The sequence below is a fragment of the Adiantum capillus-veneris genome, chromosome 27, assembly GCF_014529385.1.
Source record: "Adiantum capillus-veneris isolate H3 chromosome 27, ASM1452938v2, whole genome shotgun sequence".
NCBI lineage: Eukaryota > Viridiplantae > Streptophyta > Polypodiopsida > Polypodiales > Pteridaceae > Adiantum > Adiantum capillus-veneris.
In genome coordinates, this window is record NC_140957.1 from 104,173,299 (window position 1) to 104,193,671 (window position 20,373).

Genomic DNA, 20,373 nt, shown 5'->3' on the forward strand with positions numbered 1-20,373 from the left:
TTCCTAAACGACTATTGGAAGCCCAAGGATACTATGAAGGAAATGATCAAATCTGGGTGCCCAAACGTAAAGTGTACTCTTACCTGTCACCTGGCCCATGTAAACCCAATCCTGTGGCTCCAAAACAAATTGAAAATCGCGGAAAGGAAAAAATCATGGAATGTTACACACCCGTTCTAGAGCTAGTTTGGGTACCAAAGAAAGAACGATTTGTTCCACTTAGCTCAGGAACAGGGAAATCAAATGAAGCTTCTTGCTCTTCATGTAGTTCCTATATGCAAATAGAAGCTTCGACACAACCTCCACCTACCACTGTACATATCCATCCAAGCACGAAAGAGTTTGCACCTTCCGGGGTAAGTTCACCACCTACAACAACGTTGCAAATAAAATCCTGGGAGAGTACCTTACCACCCTTACAACTTGACGAGGCACCTAGGGTAATAGAAAACTACTGGCAAAAATCCTCACCTATTACCAACTGGAACAATTGGTTTCAAAGGGTGACAAGCTCATTTCAAACGGTATGATCTACCCAAGGAAGGGGGGAGTGTTTGTGGACATCCATCATTCACTTGCTTCCCTCTCAACCTTTTTCCCTGACCTCTTAATCTCCGATCTTAGGGAATGTATATATATAGCCTTATACTCACAAAAAAACAAAAATAGTAAAGAGCAAGAGCGCCTAGCAATGAGAGAGCACCCTATCAGATCTTACATATAAGTCCAAATTCACCGTGTCAAGTCAAGCAACACACAAAAACAACTCTTATGTTTTAAAGGCCTAACCAAATCTATCTGTCTTGTCAGAAATGGCTACTTCACCAGAGGCATGCACTTCTATTTTTGATGAAAGGTACCCCTTGTCTTTTCAACAAGTGTTCTACGTATGCTACCCTATACTTTCTTGCGAATGGGATTTGATAGAGAGCCTTGCATGTGAGAGAAATTTTGAGGAGTTAGAATGGCTGATACGTCTATGGCTAACTAGTGATCCCTACCCAGTGGCGAATGTGTCTCCAATGGCACATGCTTATTCTTTTGCACAAGATGAGTATCCACGCATCACGAGGTTCTTGATTAGCATGCTTGCACAAGAGGATGATGAAGAGGAACTAATAGAGACCGAGGAAGACTATGGCCTCACGGACAACGATTTTATTTATCTAGATGATGAGGATAGAGGCCTAGCCTTAGGGTGGCCACCCGGTTTATATAATATCCTCTTTCCTTGATTCTAAAAGGGGTGACAGATAGGTAGGTTAGGGGTCTAGATTGTGTTTTGAGTTTGTTTTTTAGGAGTTTTAATTTTTCCCACTGATGTGCCTCCTGGAGGTATTCCTTTTGTTTCCTAGTGTGTACAGGAGCGTGTTGCTATTGATAGGATTTGGACCTTCATGGAACCTTTCTCTCGTTCACACTTCATATCAAGCGCGACCATCAACACAAACAGGTGTTTCTTGTCCATTAGCATTGCCCTTATCTTTTTTGCATCCATGTTTGTCTGCTTTGATTGTGATTGGTAGCATACTATTCAGCGCATTGGCTTAGTATCCAACATTTAATTCAATGCAATCTTTTGTCATAATCACTTGTTTAGGTGTAAAAATCAAGCAGTCCGACTAAGCTAGTTTGACCAAGCTAGGTATTAGAAATCTTCTCTTAATACCATGGGGAATGCCTTCCTAATAAGCAATGGTTACTTAGGTTCTTAATCCGATTTAGGCAGCATTGTGTGAAATGTACTAGGGCTTTCTAGTGGGCTTAACCCTAGTGACCTTTAGCTTAAGTATTATAAAGGGAGTTTACTAATGTGATGAGCCTGGGGAGTGTAACAATGTTATATGACCCCCCAAAGTTACAAAATTTAAATGCTGAAAATGAACAAGCAAACAATCAAAGTGCCACAATGTAAAATTTTAAGCTGGAAGAGAAATCTCAGCTTGATTTGGTACTTCACTCACATGTATTGCCTATGGTACTAGAGCCCTAGAGGTTCCCAGTGTGGGCGCTTTTCCTTGAAAAGCAAAAAACCCAAGGCATACAAAATAAGCACACACATCATAATTGAATCACTGTGAAAAGACCTTGGGGGGTCAAAGAAAAAGTAATCAGCCAGGCGATGATTTCATGAGAAATTCCTTTTATGGTAGCTTAACTACAAGGTTTTCTAGATATAGCCTCTAGTCAGCCCTTGAACATGAATACTTGGCTCTCGCGATTAAACAACTTAATTGACCACAGAAAATTAAGAAGCTTACCCATGGTATTAATATTCGATCTCTAGTGCTTTTCGACCGTCAAATTAGCGACCCCAGACTTGTTTAATTTTTTGCCTTTACATCTGTTTATGCATTTGATTACATTGAAATTTAATGTTCATTGCTACCAAATTGTTTGAAATTCTTTGACCAATCAATTTGTCTACCTAAAACTACATATGCTTTTTAAGAGAATGCAATTACTGTGCCAATGTTGTTTGATTTTGCAGTGACTGAAGAAGGCTAAGGACATTCATCTCAAATGCTCTTCCACCTCGACGAACCAGCTTCAACTCAATAGCTTCCGAGGACGGAATCTACATCAGGAAGGGGGGCATGTTAACCCTCACGGCATACGGACACCCATCACCTACGATGGACGCGTATTATGTATTCGATAGAGTCAGGTACCGGGCTTGTCGGACCAATAGGGAAAGGTAGAGTGATCGCCGATGAGAGGCGCACTTTAACTTGGACATTCAAGGGATTAGTTGGTTAAGCATGGGCGCCCAAGTGTGAATGGGGTGAGCTCCTATAAAAGCCAACTAAACCTAATTTTTACTCATTCTCTCATTTGTGCAATTGAAGAGTGCTCTTGCTCCATCTCCATCTTCTTCTTCTTCACCTCCTTGTGTGTGTGTGTGTGAGAGAGAGGGAGAGGGAGAGTGTGTGTGCGATCGAGCATTACGAAGGCACGACGGCGGCGAAGCGGTTGAGCGCGGCACGACTGCACCTTCTTCTTCATCGCGGCGAGGAATCCACCACGAAGGCGAGCGTAGAGCGGTGAGTGACACACCCTTTGTTTTCTTGAGCTTGCTAGTTTAGGCTTGTTGTGTGCTTGGAGCCGTTTGTGGCTCGCATACGGTGTATTGGCAAGTCCCTTGCTTCGACAGTGCGGCAAGGAGCGCACAGAAGAAGACACACACAAGATATACTTTCACGCCGGAGACTGATTCAATCTATGTGGCAAAGATCTATATTAGCATGTGGGCAGCTGAGCCAGTATATACTGTAGAGGAGATTACTTCTCAGTTAACAGAGATACTACATGGAGCAGCACAAGAGGCATACCCACATACTCAACCTGATCTGAAGAGAGGATCTGGGAACATGCCTTAAAACAGTTGGTATGACGAGGAATGCAGAGAGACGAGAACCCAGGTCCAAAAAGAGCTTACACTTGGGATCATCACATATAAGTAGTCTCGGATTGCTCTTTGGCATATAGTACGTCACAAGAAAAGGGCATTTTTAGCCAAACTGGAGAAGGATTTATATCAGCTCTTCTTGAGTCAGGACTCACATGAGGCCTGGCACTTATTTCACGAGCACTCACCGCCTCCAACGATTACTTCTCCTGAGATTTGGGGTCAATATGTAACATCATTATATATGGTATCTGGACAGCCTCCACCACCAGATCCGCTAGAGCCATGCCCTGCTACTAGTACTTTCTTTACTGCGGAAATGGTGAAAAAAGCCATTGATAAGATGAAGACAAGAAGAGCATATGATCATGATGGTTTAGTAGCAGAACATCTGATCCATGCCAGGGATCTACTTTCAGAAGTCCTTGCTCGACTGTTTAATCGGGCCATGTGTGAAGGATTACCTGAATCTTGGAAATTATCAACTATCGTACCTATTTTCAAGTCACGGGATCCTATGATACCCGGGAACTACCGTACCATTATGGTAGGTCACACATTGACCCGACTGTACGCATCCATTCTTGAACAAAAATTGAGTAGATGGGCAGAGAATGAGGGCATAAGGGCAACAGGACAAGATGGATTCAGGAGAGGATATTCCACTTTAGATCATATTCTTACGCTCAAAGCCATTATTGAGGAAGGAAGAGCAAGCGGGAGAAGGATGTATTGTTGCTTTGTGGATTTCCGGAAAGCTTTTGATACAGTACCAAGGGCCAGATTGATGCGCAGGATGCAAGAGTTAGGGGTCCCCAAAGAGATTATTTGGGGGATCAGGGCCTTATACGGGTCAGTAACTGGTTATGTACGTACTCCAGAAGGGGATTCCGACATTGTTCATTCCACCGTTGGAGTGAAGCAGGGATGCCCACTGTCCCCTACTTTATTTGGTATGTACATAGATGAGGTATCAGATTAGATTGATAGAGAGGGTGAGAGAGGTGCTCAACTTGCAGGGTCATGGATCCCTTTGTTGTTGTATGTAGATGATATTGTATTGATAGCAGAATCACCAGATGGAATGCAAAGGCAGCTAGATGCATTACATAAATTCACGGAGGACAGTGGACTGTCGGTAAACTTGGGTAAAACCAAAGTTATGGTGTTTAACACCACACCGCAGTGGGTTAGGAGATCAGGACCTACATTTGCATATGGCCAGGATACAGTAGAGTACACAGATGCATACACATACCTTGGTGTGGTATTTGCAGGACCGAAGTTTACTCTTAAGAAAGCAGCGGATGCTAGATTGTCCAGAGCCTCTGCGGCCTTGGGAGGGTTGGAGAGGATGTGTTCACAAGTGCAGTTTCAGGAACCACGAACAAAACTTTGGCTCTTTGGTACTGTGGTGGCTTCGGCTATGCTTTATGGGGTCAAGATTTGGGGACCATCTGTGGATCAGGATAATTAGTGTCCTTTATACATGGTTTGTGGGATACAAATAATGGCCGATACACTAGACTGGCCCTCGAATCCTCTCGACAATTAGCAATGAAAGGGGATACATCATGCTGGTATGTGCAACTGTCCTCGTGGTTTCAGAGACACGGGTTTAGTATGGAAAGATTACCCCCCTTCCAATACTCTCTTGAGGCTCCATCACTGGCAATTACACGAACGGAGATTAATAAAATCATCCGTCAGGATCTTATACAGTTGGATACTAAGAGGACATGGGTAGACCCTACACAAGAATTGGGCACGAAGATGGCCGACTACAAAGAAAACTTCCTACAGCTATCTGAAGATGGATTTGTGATTCGCCCGAGCTACATGGATACCCACCTGTCTCATGGTTTGAGATGTGCTATTGGTCAGATTCGTACATCCTCACACCAGTTGGAAATTGAATTTGGCAGATTTAGGGGAATCCCACCTGAGAGCAGAATTTGCAAGTTATGCGGAATGGAGCCGGAGACAGAATTACACTACATATGCCACTGCACTGTATACTATGAGATACGTGGGCGCTTCCATTGCCTATTTAAAGAAGGCTTTGGACCTCTTGATAGAGTTATGCAATACCAAGATCAAAGATGCTTAGGCTTGTACCTATTGGAACTACATCGGCACAGGGATAATCTAATGAGAAGACAAAGAGCACTACAGCCTCAGAGGCAGATCACATATTTGTTCGGATCGAGAGAAGCAGGAGTGGAAGGAGAAGCAAGAGGCCGGCAGCCAGCACAAAGGAGTACCCACATTCATATCAAAGGCACCCTCATTGACAGGGCGATTGAGGTCAAGAAATCGAGACGACCACGACCGAGATGCAGAAGCACACTTCACCGGAGGAGACTACAACAAAGGATTAGAAGCATTCTAGCCAGATACCCAGAAGGCTCATAAGAAGTTTATTTAATAGTTTGTATTTAGGTTTTCATATTTATTTTCACACTTTTCACACTTAGTACTTTAGTCCTAAGGTACCCAGACATTGTAGATTCACCACTTTTGTATCAGTTTGGTCTCATAGGTCATTCTAGCCTTTTGAAGACGTTAATATAACATTTCATTTCTCTCTGTCGCGCGCGTAAAGCGAAGGGTTGCGACTCTACAAGGGTGACGAATAGCTATTTAAGGTTAGGCGAAACGCAGGCAAGAAGCAGGGATTGTTGCGCAGGTTAGGGCAGAAACCTTCACACGCTCGCTCTTAGATTTTCCACGCTCAAGCAACGACTAGAGCTGTTGACGAAACCCTAAAACAGACCTGCAGTAGGTGACGAAACCCTAAAACAGTACTCAGCAAGTGGCGGAAAACCCCAAAACAGGTTCGCAGCAGGTGATGAAACCCTAAAAGAGAACTGCAGCAGGTGACGAAACCCTAAAACAGTGCTCAGCAAGTGGCGAAAAACTCAAAACAGGTTCGCAGCAGGTAACGAAATCCTAAAACAGGTGGCGAAAACAGGTTCGCAGCAGGTGACTAGGTCGCATAGGCGCACTCTCTCGAGCTTGCTCACTCCTGGTGGGGCTACGCGTTGTATGACGGAGACAGGTGCCCGCAGCGGGTTGATAGTGTATTGCACCCTCAAGGGGTTGTGGTTGACTGTATCCTCCACCTGGCCTCAGCTGAGCCAGAGTGTCGAGCCATTTTTGAGGATTTTGCTGGTCTCTCGAGTGGGACTCGAGCCCACACTTTTGTACACTAGTGGAAGGGTGAGCCGTGGTGCTCTGAACCCCATTGTACTCTTTTTTGGTAGAGCGGTGTTGGCTCCCGAGTTGAGGTGAGTTACCCCTCTCTCGTAGACTGTTTACCACTTACTGGTTGCATAGGCCGCGAGTAAGTGAGCCCTTGAACAACAAAACATAGAAGCAATCTCCCCTGCACAGGACACAGAAGCCGTCAATGTCTCACCTATTTGCAAGTCGCGTGCAAAGGCAACCTTCATGCTCACAAACAAGCGGATGGCGCAGATGGAGAGGGAAATGAAGGAGTGGAAAACAGAGATGGAAGGATGGTGGAAGGAGAAGGCCAACCTCCTTCAGATAGTCTTCAATGAAGGCGCACAATGGAAGAAGGAGAAAGAGAGCCTTAACGCAAAAATACAGACACTCAAAGAAGAAGTCTCAGCCCTCAAACAGGAGAACCCAAACGCCGAGATACGGACACTCAAAAAAGAAGTCTCTGCCCTTAAACAGGAGCTTGCGGATAGAGTAAGCAGTGGACTAGAGGAAGGCAAATTTCAGCCCTCGGTAATAGATGAAATCAAGGAAATCAAGGAACAGGTTAGGATGATCAAGAGGAAGAGAAACTGAGTGTGGCAAAGACATCTTCATGGGCGGAGATGATAACAAGGACATAGAAAAGGCGGACGAGGCCGAAAAATGGATTGAGTTCACCAAGAAAGGGAAAGGTCAAGAAACCCCTTGTACACCGACGCTTATCAACATGACCCTTGAAGAGGAACAAAGAAGGTGGATGCAAGCACTACATGTGAGAGTGACCGGTCTCAAGGACATAAAAAATGTGGAGAAAGAGGTCACAAGCCTTATATCCATGATGGGGATGGAGAAGCCTTTGCACACAAAGGCATGGAGGGTAGGTAAGAAAAGTGACGGCACGGGAGAATCTTCAAAGGGGAGAGCTCTCATACTACGCTTCCCCTCGTTGGAAGAAAAGAAGGGATTCTTGAGGAAGAGGCCTACTCTCAAAACGACAGGTATTTTCCTCGGGGATGACCTGACTTTCTCACAGCTCGCACATATGAGAGAGGTAATGCCAGAGATTACAGCGGCAAGGGAGAAGGAAAAGATAGCCTTTTACAGAGATGGATGGGTGGTGATTTTAGAGCGGCGCACTTCATGATGGTGCGAGACCTATGAGACCACACTGAAGATGGCTACCTGGAATTGTAATGGGTCTATGAGGTTGGACGTCGGTGCATTTGAGGACAGTTTCAAAGACAAGGATATTGTATTCTTCTCAGAGACTCATCAAGCCCCTGGACAGGTAATGCCACCTGTGATGGGATACAGATGGGAGACAGCTCACAGGACAAATGCGAGATCTGAGCATGGGAGTAGAGGTTCAAGAGGAGTAGCAATACTATTTAGAGAGGAACTACAACCATTATTGCATATTGTACGAAGAGATGATCATGCTAGATATATGTGGGTGAGACTGAGAGCTGACATAGGTCGATTACTATATATTGCCATATGTTACTTTCCTCCCAGTACATCCGTGTATGCTGCATCTAGAGGGCAGTCGCCTTTCTCTATTCTAGATGATGACATATGGGAGTTTTCTAGAGATGGTGATATCATTCTCCTAGGGGACTTCAATGCCCGAACGGGCAACTCGCAGACAAACTTCTACGACACTTCAGATGAGATGCTTAGAGAGCTGGATGTGGGTGAGTTGGGACTTGACAGATGCTCAGATGACAGAGAGCAGACGGGGTATGGGAGATACCTCATGGAAATGACGACTACACATGGATTAGCCATACTTAATGGCTTACAGCGATCTCCCGAAGCAGCCGGTTTCACATGCTTTCCACACAGACATGGGGCCAGTACAGTGGATTATGTTATGACACAACTGAGCTTTGTCCCCTGCATTCAGGAGGGAGCCAGGCCAGTGGGCATAGCAGTGGATCATGCTCTCTTGACACTGTCCGTTAAATTTCAGTATAGTACAACCCAGACATCAGGAGGCAGGTCACACACCCGCTATACATTTACACCAGAGATTGATTTCGTTTATACAGAGGAGATCTGGGACCGTCTATTGGAAGGCACAACTCGCAAAAATGGTACGGGCCTCTCAGTGGAGGAGTGCACCACTCTATTGATTGAGACACTGCATGGGGCTGCATCAGTGGCATACCCACACACTCAGCAGGGCAAGAGACGACATTCTGGGAGCATGCCCCACAATAGTTGGTATGATGACGAGTGCAGAGAGATGAGATCCCAGCTTTAGAGGGATCTTCTTTTAGGAGTCATCACTTACAGACAGTCTCGGATTGCTTTCCGACGCCTTGTGTGACGGAAGAAGTGAGCTTACCTGGCTCAGATGGAGGGAGACTTATATCAGATGTTCTTGAGTAGGGACTCAGGAGAGGCATGTCAACCCTCCACCAATGATTACTTCACCTGATGTGTGGGGCCAATGCGACATCATTATATACGATTCCTGGATTGGAACCCCTTCCAGACCCTACCAAGCCTTGCCCATCTACGAGCACTTTCTTTACACCTGATATGGTACAAAGAGTCATCGACAGGATGAGGACCGGGAAGGCATATGATCATGACGGTTTAGTAGCGGAGCACTTTATACATGCTAGGGATATGCTGATGGAGGTTCTCGCAGTGTTGTTCAATCGTACCATGTGTGAGAGATTACGTGAGACTTCGAGGTTGCCTAATATTGTGCCCATCTTCAAGGCTGGTGACCCTACAGAGCCTGGGAACTACCGCACTATTATGGTTGGACACACATTGGCACGGTTGTATGCATCTATTCTAGAGCAACACTTGAGTAATTGGGCAAAGAGCGAGGGTGCACAAGCAAAGGGTTCGGCCGGCTTCAGGAGGGGTTTCTCCACCCTTGATCATATTCTGACACTCAGGGCCATCATTGAGGAGGGCAGAGCACATGGGAGACGGATCTATTGTAGCTTTGTGGATTTTCGCAAAGCATTTGACATGGTACCAAGAGCTCGATTGATGCGCAGACTGCAGGAGATGGGGGTGCCCATAGAGGTGATTTGGGGGATTATGGCTTTGTACAGATCAGTGGTGGGACATGTACGCACTTCGGAAGGGGTATCTGATTTAGTTCACTCTACTATTGGAGTGAAACAGGGCTGCCCATTGTCTCCTACTCTATTTGGTATGCATGTTGATGAGGTGTCCGATTACATTGATAGAGAGGGTGACAGGGGTGCCCAGCTGGCAGGGACGTGGATCCCATTGTTGCTATATGCTGATGATATTGTGCTGATGTCTGACTCAACAGAAGGTATGCAACGACATTTGGATGCACTACGCAGTTTTGCAGAGGATAGTGGACTGTGTGTAAACCTAGGTAAAACCAAGGTTATGGTGTTTAACACCACACCGCAATGGGTCGGGAGATCAATACCTACTTTCAAATATGGTCAGGAGATTGTGGAGTATACAGATGCATACACCTACCTGGGGGTAGTCTTTACTGGGCCGAGATTTTCTTTGAGAAGAGCAGCAGAAGCTAGACTAACTAGAGCTGGTGCGGCTCTGGGAGGAATGGAGAGGATGTGTTCGCAGGTTAAGTTCCAGGAACCTAGGACAAAGTTATGGCTCTTTGATACTTTGGTTGCCTCTACTTTGTTATTTGGGGTGCAGGTTTGAGGACCTTCTATAGGCCAGGATGGTTGGAGGCGTACGAAGAAGCCAAGGTTTGAGGACCTTCTATAGGCCAAGGTTTCCGTACCGCATGATATCATTCGAGCGGAATTAGCTGCCCCTCCTATGGAGATTGAGGCGCTTACCAGATCAGTCTCCTTTGTACACAATCTGTGGGATACTACCATAGACAAATATGCCAGGGTGGCTCTAGAGTCCTCCAGACAACTAGCTCTTAATGGGGATACATCATGCTGGTATGCACAAATGGCATCATGGTTTCAGACACATGGTTTCACCATGGACAGGTTGCCTCCTTTTCAATACTCTCTACAGGCACCCTTGAGGTCTCTGACACGGGTAGAGATTAATAGACTCATTCGTCAGGATCTGATCCAACCGGACACGAGAAGGACATGGATAGAGCCGTTACAGGAGCCGGGCAGGAAGATGGCTTTCTATAGCGAGCATCTTCTCCACCTCACGGGGGATGGGTTTGTGATTTGACCTAGCTATATGGACACGCATCTTTCGCATGGTTTGCATTGTGCCATTGGCCAGATACGCATGTCCTCACATCAGCTCGAGATTGAGACTGGTAGATTCAGAGGGACACCAGCAGATAGCAAGATATGCCGCTTATGCCATCTAGAACCAAAGACAGAAGTACATTACATATGTCATTGCACAGTGTACTATGAGATACGAGGCCGTTTTCATTGTCTATTCAGAGAAGGTTTTGGGCCTCTATCTAGGGTCATGAGTTATGAGGATCAAAGATGTCTTGGGCTATATCTACTTGAGTTACACAGGCATAGAGAAACTTTACTGAGGAGAGTTGAAGAGAGACATCCCTAGAGACAGATCACAGATTTCTTTACACTAGATATTGTACACCCAAAAGAACAGACAGAGGAGCAGCCAACGGTGGAGAGGTCTACCCGCACTACTGGCATTCTCATAGACCGAGCATTGGAGCTAGGGAGATCTAGAGGACCCCGATGGAGAAGAGGATCTACACAGTTTCGAAGGAGGCTACAGCAAAGGATTCAAGCCATACTCTTTCGTCGTTCAGAGTGCAGATGAAGATGAATCTCTACTCCCCTCCCATATTGTCTTCACATTGTACTGCTTAGTTTAGGGTCCCACAGTATTTAAATTTTGTTATCCTAGTTTAATTTATTTTGTTAATCTCACTTTGTATCAGATACACCGCATTGTAACTTTCTGGTCTGATAGGTCACTTTGGCCTTTTGAAGACGTTAATATAACATTTCATTTCATTTGAAGATGCATTACAGGAGATACATCATGTTGGTATGCACAGATGAGCTCATGGTTTCAGAGGCATGGTTTCAGCATGGACAGGCTGCCCCCTTTCCAGTATTCTCTTGATGCACCATCCTTGGCTCTTACACGGATGGAGACTACTAGACTCATTCGGCAGGATCTTATCCAGCTTGATAGCAAGAGGACATGGATAGAACCATCACGGGAGCTGGGTACGAAGAGGGCTTTCTATAGAGAACATCTTCTTCAACTCACAACAGACGGACTTGTCACACGGCCCAATTACATGGACATACATCTATCTCATAGGTTACGATGTGCTATTGGCCAGATTCGCACATCTTCACACCAGCTTGGGATTGAGACAGGTAGATTCAGAGGCATACCAGCAGACAGTAGGATATGTCAGTTATGCCATGCAGAGCCAGAGACAGAATTTCACTACATATGTCGCTGCACAGTCTACTATGAGATACGTGGACGCTTTCATTGTCTATTCAGAGATGGTTTTGACTCGTTAGACAAAGTCATGAGATATCAGGATCAAAGATGTCTCGGAATATTCCTACTTGAGATTCAGAGACATAGAGACGCTCTATTGAATGGGCAAAGACAGAGACAGTCCCAGAGACGCATCTCAGATTTCTTCAGTCTGAGTACCACAGAGTCAGAGGGGACACCACCACCAGAGAGCTCGGGTCCCACCCATACACACATCAGCGGTACTCTCATTGATCGAGCTACAGAGGTAGGGAGATCGAGACGACCGCGACTGAGGAGGGGAGCCACGCAGCACCGGCGGAGATTGCGGCAGAGGATCCACAGGATTCTAGCACGACACCCAGAATGTCGATCGGGATAGGCTTCATGCTACTGCTATATTGTATCATGGTGACACTTATCCCCATTTTGTACCTTTATGGTGATACCATTGCTCAGTCTACCAGCCACCCATAGGAGTCGGTAGCACTCCTATCAGTTCTTTGTTTGTAGTTTTCTTGTTTGTACCCTGACTTGGTACTAGACTCATCATTGTAATCAGTTGGTCTCATAGGTCATTTTGGCCTCTTGTAGACGTTAATATATCATTTTATTTCATTTCATTTCTCTCTCTCTCTTTCCGCACACGCGCACTCTCACAACTGTAGCCCTGCTATAGGTTGCCCGCCACAAGACCACTCATCGTCTCGGTGAGAGAAACAACTGAAACTACTAAAAGACCGTAAGATTGCAAAAATAAACCAGTACTGTTATGCCATCGAGAAAAGAGTGTCATGCAGTCACCCAAGAGAAAGAGTAGTCGCCACAACCGCACTCAAAGTATCAGTCTTTGGAGGTGGAGCCATCAAATCAATGGTGGAACCCTGCTGCTGGACTAGAGGCTGCTGGGCTCTGCTGTCCATAACTTGGCCGCGTGTGAAAGGAGCAGCCACCTGCTGCAGGGCAGAGGTTAGCACTTGTCCCTGAGAACGTTGAGTAACACAGCCATGGCGGTGTGCACCAACAACACCGTCACAGCAAGGAACGCTTTGCATGTGGGGCAATGGCGACAACTGAAACCCATGAGGATACTGTTGATTGTAGTACTGAATTGGAGGCTGTGTGTAGAGTCCCATAAATTGCTGAGAAGGACCTGCTGCTACAGTCTGCATTGGTGTCCCTGATTCGGTCTATCCATACCCCACGCCCATCGGAGCCTGGGTAGACCTATTTCCATGTAGAAGCATTTCTCAAAATCCTTGTACTTGTGCTTTAAGGTCTTCAATTATTTCCGACTTTATCTTCAAAGCTTGTTGCAATGCGAAAATTGTAGCATCACGATCTGCGATGGCACTCTCGGCAACTTTCAGAGATCCTTCCATAGCTGCGTATGTGGTGGAGTGGTGCTGGTGCGTGGCAGCTAATTGTTCTGCTCCTAGCTCTATGGTGGCGATAGCATCCCTTGAGTCTTGTAATATTTTCTGAGAAAGGTGAAACAAAGAAGTAGAGTCAGCTACCCCTGAAGATGATATTGGAGAACCCTTTAGTGGCACAGCTGGGGAGCTAGGAGTAGGTACAACTGGTGGAGTGAGTTTATTCAGCGCGCGATAGTCGATGCACGCACGGATTTTATTTAATTGCTTTTTAGGTGCAATGACCGTGGGTGATTGCCATTTAGAGTGCTCCACTGGCACAATGATCCCTGCTTCTTGCATCTTTTCTAACTCTTTCTTGATAGCTTCGGGATACCAAGGGTTGAGCTTGTAAGCCCGACCTTTGATGACTCGCTTGGCCCCTTCAACCAAAGGGATAGTATGGACACCCATTTCTGGTGGAATTCCTTCTAAATCCTTCCAAGACCAGGCAAAAACATCTTTAAAGGAGTGCATAAATGAGACTACCTGATCGAGTAGCGCGGGATGATCCTATAATCAGAGGCTAGGAGGATGTGCTGAGGGTCGTCCGGGTCGCCTAGGTTGACTTCTCTGACCGGGTCCGGAGGTGTCACTGGTGAGGTGCATCAGAGGATGAAGACTAAGTCGCTTCTTGCAGCTTCAAAACATCATGGGCCAATGTCTAATCTATGTGAAAATCAACATACTCTTCTTGTAACCAACCTTGTGGAAGCTCCTCGAAGGCTAAGTCCTCAGACATAGCAGGGGGCCTTGGCATGGTTGAAGAATCAAGTACAGAGGAGGATAGGGGAAGATGTTGGTGAACTCCTGTAAAGGAGATTTCTTTCCCCTTCTGTGGTGCGTTATAGGTTCACCAAGACTGATGGATTCCAATGAGGGGCCCACAGAAGTATGGTCCTGAGCGACTGTCTCACTTGCAACTGTAGGGTGTGGCTCACTGATTGCAGCTAGAGGAGTAGAGAAAGAGGGTGGATCGTCAAGCAAGGGTTGAGTAGAGACCACATAGCATGGTAGCGATGTGGTAGCCTCCAACCACTACAGAAGATCTTCGTCGGACCCATCTGGTGTGGTAGGCTGCTCGATGTCGGGCTTGGACTTCACTGACAAAGAACTATTTTTGAGCCACTGGATCCATACCTCCTTCAAGTCGGATTGGTTGCATTGGGAAGCCAGGAGTATGAATCCACATAATCGTGAAGTGCCTTTGTGTGCCGCAACCAAGGTCTACTGATGAGCAAGGAGAAACCTTCCTCAACCTAGGGAAGACGGACCACAACAAAATTCAAGTTGAAAGTGAAGTCTTGTACCTGCATAAGCACCTTGTCTACTATGCCCACTGGGTAGACTGTCCTCTGGTCAGCCAATGTAATGGTGAAGGGGGCAGGGTGGGTAGGCTGCAGGTCTAACGCCAGCATCGTGAACTCTGGCATCGGATTGATGCCAGATCCACCATCGACAATGACACTGGAGAACTGATGCCCGTGAATAGATACAGTGAGACGAGGACTCTTGTAATCGGTGAGGGGAGCGGCGGGATAGGAAATCATGTAGGACTCTAAGGGCTGAACAGGGAGGTGCCCGCCACTAGGTTGTGCACCTGGATACAGAGACTAAATGATTGTAAGGGTGTCACTTCGTAGATTTGCATCGAGGCGGAGCATGTCATAAAGTGACACTTGCTGAAAGGTGTTCTTCAAGATGGCTTCTGCTGTCGGCCTGGTGCTTTTGATCACGGCATCCTCTAAAATTTTAATATGTTGCAAATCAGCCACTGCTTCCAGAAAGGCCTCATCAATATCAATTTGCATGGAGGGAGGGCGGCCTTTAGCACTAGTGAACTGCCCATCAGTTGGGTCAGGTGTACTAGAAGGGGAAAGTGAAGATGGATGAAGTGGACCTTTCGAAGGCCAAGACCAAGAGCTGCTCTTTGTGCCCGCGTGGGGACGCCAGCAGGCTCCTCCAATTGCCGTTGTCTATCCTTGGGGGTAACCACATGAGTAGCCGGGGACGGCTTAGGGATAGGGCTTAGTGCTATTAGGTTGAGATTAGCAAATGTGAACTCTTGTTGGTTCTGACTTGGGCCTGAAGACCTGGATGCGCTTTGACTGGGACAATCCTTACTGTAGTGGTCCTTTGCCTTAGGGCAGTGACGGCAAGGAGGGGACCCTTCGGGTAAAGGGCACTTACTTTGATAATGCCCATATTCTCTGCATCTATAGCATAAAATGGGCCGATTTGATGGACGAAATGGGGGACGAGGTGGCCTCTGCTCCTGCTGCAGAGAGGTGGAGGCTGAGGTGTAGAAGCTTTGAGGAGCTGAGGGAGCATTGGCATGATAAAAACTGTGAGGCAAAAAAGTGCTTGTCATACTTTGCAATGGTGGCATGTGGTTTAGATGACCATAGGGGGCAAGAAGGTTGTTCAACGACTCTCCTCAGGTAGAGTCTGCCTCTGTACTCTTGGAAAGTCCATCTGACCACTTAACTTCTTTACGCAGGGAACTAGAAGCCCTTAAGCTACAACGGGCTCTTCAAGAAGAGAGGTCCTTCTCGCTTAGACAGGAGAAGCCTCCACATCACGAGGCGTTGGAACAAATCAAGCGCCTCTGTCCTAGTAGCAGCAACAACAAACTCCTCAAGAGTGGATTCACGTCGGAGACTTTCTCTGAGTTTTTGTTGAGAAGACTTAGAAAGAGCCTTCTCTACCGATTTCTTCACCATAAATTCGCTTGGTTGCTTGGGAAGCTTAGAGACCAGAGACTTTGTTCTGGTCATAGGTTCTGCAAAAGTCTCATTGGGCTGGAGCATTAGGTTGGCCAGCTCATCCAAAACTTTTTCTTGGAAGTTCCTTTGTCTGAAGGCTCCACAAAACTCCCGTCTTAATGTAGCCCAAGTCGTAGAATGGTTCTCAGCAAACTGACTATACCATTTATCGGCTAAGCCATCCAATGTTGATGGGAAGAGCACTAGGTAAACGTCTTCTCTGTTGAGCCCACGACCCCTGCAGAAGGAGACAAATCTCATGGCATGGCCATCTGCATCCTCTGTGGAGAGTCCTCTGAAAGTTGGAAACTTTATATTTACCTTAGCCAGAAGACTTGTGAGCTCCTCCCATGGCCATCTGCTCTAGAGCCTGGGGAGGTGTAGAACTGATTGAGGGAATGGAGGTAGCTGTGTGAGAAGAGGGTAGGGGTATGGGGCTGGTGGACTTCTACTTGGCACAAATGGTTGACGATTTCTGTGGTAGTACTTCAGAGGACTGAGTAGTGGACTTTGTGACTCCTTTGACTGCCTTGTATGTGTCATAAAATAACCAAGAGTCCACCCAAGATTGGGGGCATGAACTGACTGAACAATGGACTAGGCTCCCCAAGACCAAGATGAGTGACTAGAGCCCCTGGCTAGACTTGGACGAGAGACAGCTAGACCAGGACAAGTGACTAGACCCTGGCTAGACCTGGACAAGTGACAGATAGACCAGGAGCAGAAACTAGACCAAGCTGGTCGAGGGAAGCTAGACGAGACCAAACTAGACAAGAGATCTCAGATAAACAGACGAAAGCTTAATCTAAACAATGGACTAGGCTCCCCAAGACCAAGACGAGTGACTAGAGCCCCTAGCTAGACTTGGACGAGAGACAGCTAGACCAGGACAAGTGACTAGACCCTGGCTAGACCTGGACGAGTGATAGATAGACCAGGAGCAGAGACTAGACCAAGCTGGTCGAAAGAAGCTAGACGAGACCAAACTAGACCAGAGATCTTATACAAACAGACGAGAGCTTAATCTAAACGCAGCCGATAGCTTAATCTTAATCAGGTAGCTCCTCGACCTGTAGCCGCAACGGAGTGAGACTTCAGTTGATGTCCCACCGAGCGTGCCAAAAATGAGAGCACCTGTAGCGAGGAAAAGGTGTCGTGCTCTCTAGAGTGGATGCTCCTCAGTGCAGTATGCATGAAACCTCACTCCAATAGAAGAAACATCACACTGGAACATGACTCAAACACAGAAGTGGAATATGACTCAAGACACAATACGATACGACTCAAAATACAACTGCAGACTCAACTCAATGGAACTTGACAAGCTCAAAGAACCATACAACTCTGGCTGGCAGCACACACAGCTCCAAGCTCAGGACTCAAGGTACAATGGGGGTGTCGAGGCTCCAATATGCAGGGAGAGTGCCAGTAGCGTGCAAAACTCTGGCCTCGAGACTAGACGCTAAACCGTACAAAGTGGATAATTAAAACCCCAAACAACTACAGATATATACAAACATGAAGAGCCACCAACGACTGCAAAATAACCACTCCAGCTAAAGCCTATCTCCGAACTGTGGAGGTGGTGCGCTGGTCACTGTGTCGACTGGACCACCACCCGTATCCCTGCCACGTGTCACCGACCCTGCAAGAGAGTCCGTCCAGTGTGAAACGCGGCCCAACTATTTTTTTGACCTGGTGATATAATACCTAGAGTAATTGTGATGGTATCCCCAATTAGCATGCCCTCAATGCATTTCTTGCTGAAAGCTCAAGCATTAAAAATCTATAATAAGTGGTCAACTACAAAAGCACTGGGAAACATTAAACAACAAGGTCCTGTTGAACAATATTTGCAGGAATCGGCATCTAGAAGATACGGTCTCTTGGGCTAATCTTCACTCTGTCCATATCTTGACAAGAACACCCCATCTCAAAAATTTAATTAGGGCCAGTTTATGCTTCTCAATGATAGCTGTCAGCATATGACCTCATCAGGAAAAACAATATATATTAAGGAAAGCTGCATAGTGACTTGACTTGAAAATTTCCTTAAAGGGAATTCCAGGAGGATTAACATCTCTAACAAGCACTTCAAATAGAATATGTTAACCTGATCAGAGCCTGCAGCAGCTTTCCTCTGTAGCCAAGACTCAGCATATGGCCACCACTTCAAGTCTTCCACGTTCAGATATATCATACCTGCACGGCTTACTGTGGCTGGGGAAGCTTGAGAAAGATCCTCTACCTCAAATAATAATGACACCTAAGATTCATAATCCATATTTGAGGGGACAGAGAAAATAGAGGTCAAGAGGTGCAATAACATCTAAAATGCAAATAAATTACTTCTTAGAAACTATTTTTAAGTGCACACAAGCATTTTAGGCATGTAATTTAATATGTTTCAATCGAGGAGCCACTTGTCCTTTATCTTTATCACAAAACTAAATTATTTTTCTGGTTGCTTAACACCATGCTAAAGATCTTTGCTTGCATATTTTATGCATTTTGCAACTAACATTGAATTCTTTGAATCTTATCATTTAAGTTCCCAGTCCTCCCAAAGATGCATGTAAGAGAGTTTTCATTGGTTGACTCCCCTTATTTTCCCTGTTTTCTTTCCCCATGGGAAGTGGATTTGTGTAGAAAAATCAAGGTTCCCATCAGAAAACATAACCCAGAATCCAGCAAGAAGCTTACGATTAGTATTATTATTTTGTGGGGAGGGGTGGTTACTTTGCTTGTGATTGGCACCTTACTGTATTTTGAATAAAGACTCTCAAAATAGCAACACTAAAGCAAACAAGTGTTCATCCATGTTTAACACAGTGGCTACCAGACTGAAAAGGCACCTTGACATTTAAGCATAACCAATTTTCTAAACCTCATCATTCTTCTGTATGGTCTTTCTAGGCTTGAGAAATGTACACACATCTTTCATCTTTGTGCAATTTCTCTTGGCAAGAGTTGCAATTTACCCAGAACCACACATGTGACCATTAGTGCACTTATAAATCCACTCAAGGTGGCTACTTAAGAATTTAGGGTAGAAGTCTGGTTGAGTTCATTTATGTTTTTGGTTGAGAGGAGGGTCTACTGGCCTTCTAACATTTGAATGAACCTTCCTGCTTCAGGGTGCCAAAAAATAACTCTTTCTTGATTGTATGTTGGCCCATGCCTGACCCTATTTCATGGCCAATTGTTGGAATGGGAGATGCCCATGCTTGTGAACACCTGAGTTGTGAGTCTTTGTAAAAGAAAACAAAGTGAATGAAAATCTGAAGTATCATATAGCATTCAATCTTGTGGTCCTAGGCACATAAATAAGTTCCTTTTCTCTGAATAGTTGAAACTGTCAAGAATCTTGGCAATGCAAGTAAAGATCACTGTCTATGAGAGCAGAAATAAATCCGCATGACATCTCTTCTTCGTTTAGAAATTGATTTTTCCATTATCATTATTGCATTTTATGAAAATCTACTCATCCAGTTTCTAGTACACTGTCTCAGATTGGGGTGCATATCATGGCTTACCTGTGATGGCATGGAGATGCGTTCACCGTTTAGCAAAGTCAGAATTTTATTATCATCTAATAAACTGTTCATGGACTCGATCCATAAAGTATCAACAGGCCCATCAAACAGTATCCATTTTTTATCTGGTGACTCATCACTGCACACTTTTCTAGTGATATTAGAAAGTACTCCATCAGTCCATTCATTTGTCAACCTGTTGACAGAGCCATATATTTCGTCATTGGATAAGGCTTAAGGGTTGTTTATATGCATTTTATCCATTTTTATCTTGTGACTATCACTGGACACTTTCTAGTGATAGTAGAAAGTATTTCATCAGTCCATTCATCTGTCAACCTGTTAAAAGAGCCGTATATTTCATCGTTGGATAGGGCTAAAGGGTTGATAATATGCACATAGACGTGCTCAAAACCTTCAACACCTTGATCCTTGAGACGTCCTTGAGCACATTGAAGAGCCTTCCATGAAACTGTCTTTCCTGAGCCTGTCCTGCCAACCAGCATGTTTCCATGCCTTGCAAGCATACAATCGTATACCTACAGTACATCAGTGAAGCTGAATTCATAACCAAGTAATCT

General features: G+C 45.5%; 1 protein-coding gene across 1 annotated transcript in view; it reads right to left on the bottom strand.

The window, feature by feature from the left end:
- Positions 1-20,373, bottom strand: part of LOC147422484 (dynein-1-beta heavy chain, flagellar inner arm I1 complex-like) — a 345,996-nt gene that overhangs the window by 147,303 nt on the left and 178,320 nt on the right. The window contains exons 35-37 of the mRNA XM_086503137.1: positions 20,132-20,331; positions 19,793-19,988; positions 18,370-18,522 (exon numbers count right to left, since the gene is read on the bottom strand). Coding sequence (XP_086359263.1) covers positions 18,370-18,522; positions 19,793-19,988; positions 20,132-20,331 — 549 coding nt within the window. The remainder of the gene's footprint in view (positions 1-18,369; positions 18,523-19,792; positions 19,989-20,131; positions 20,332-20,373) is intronic.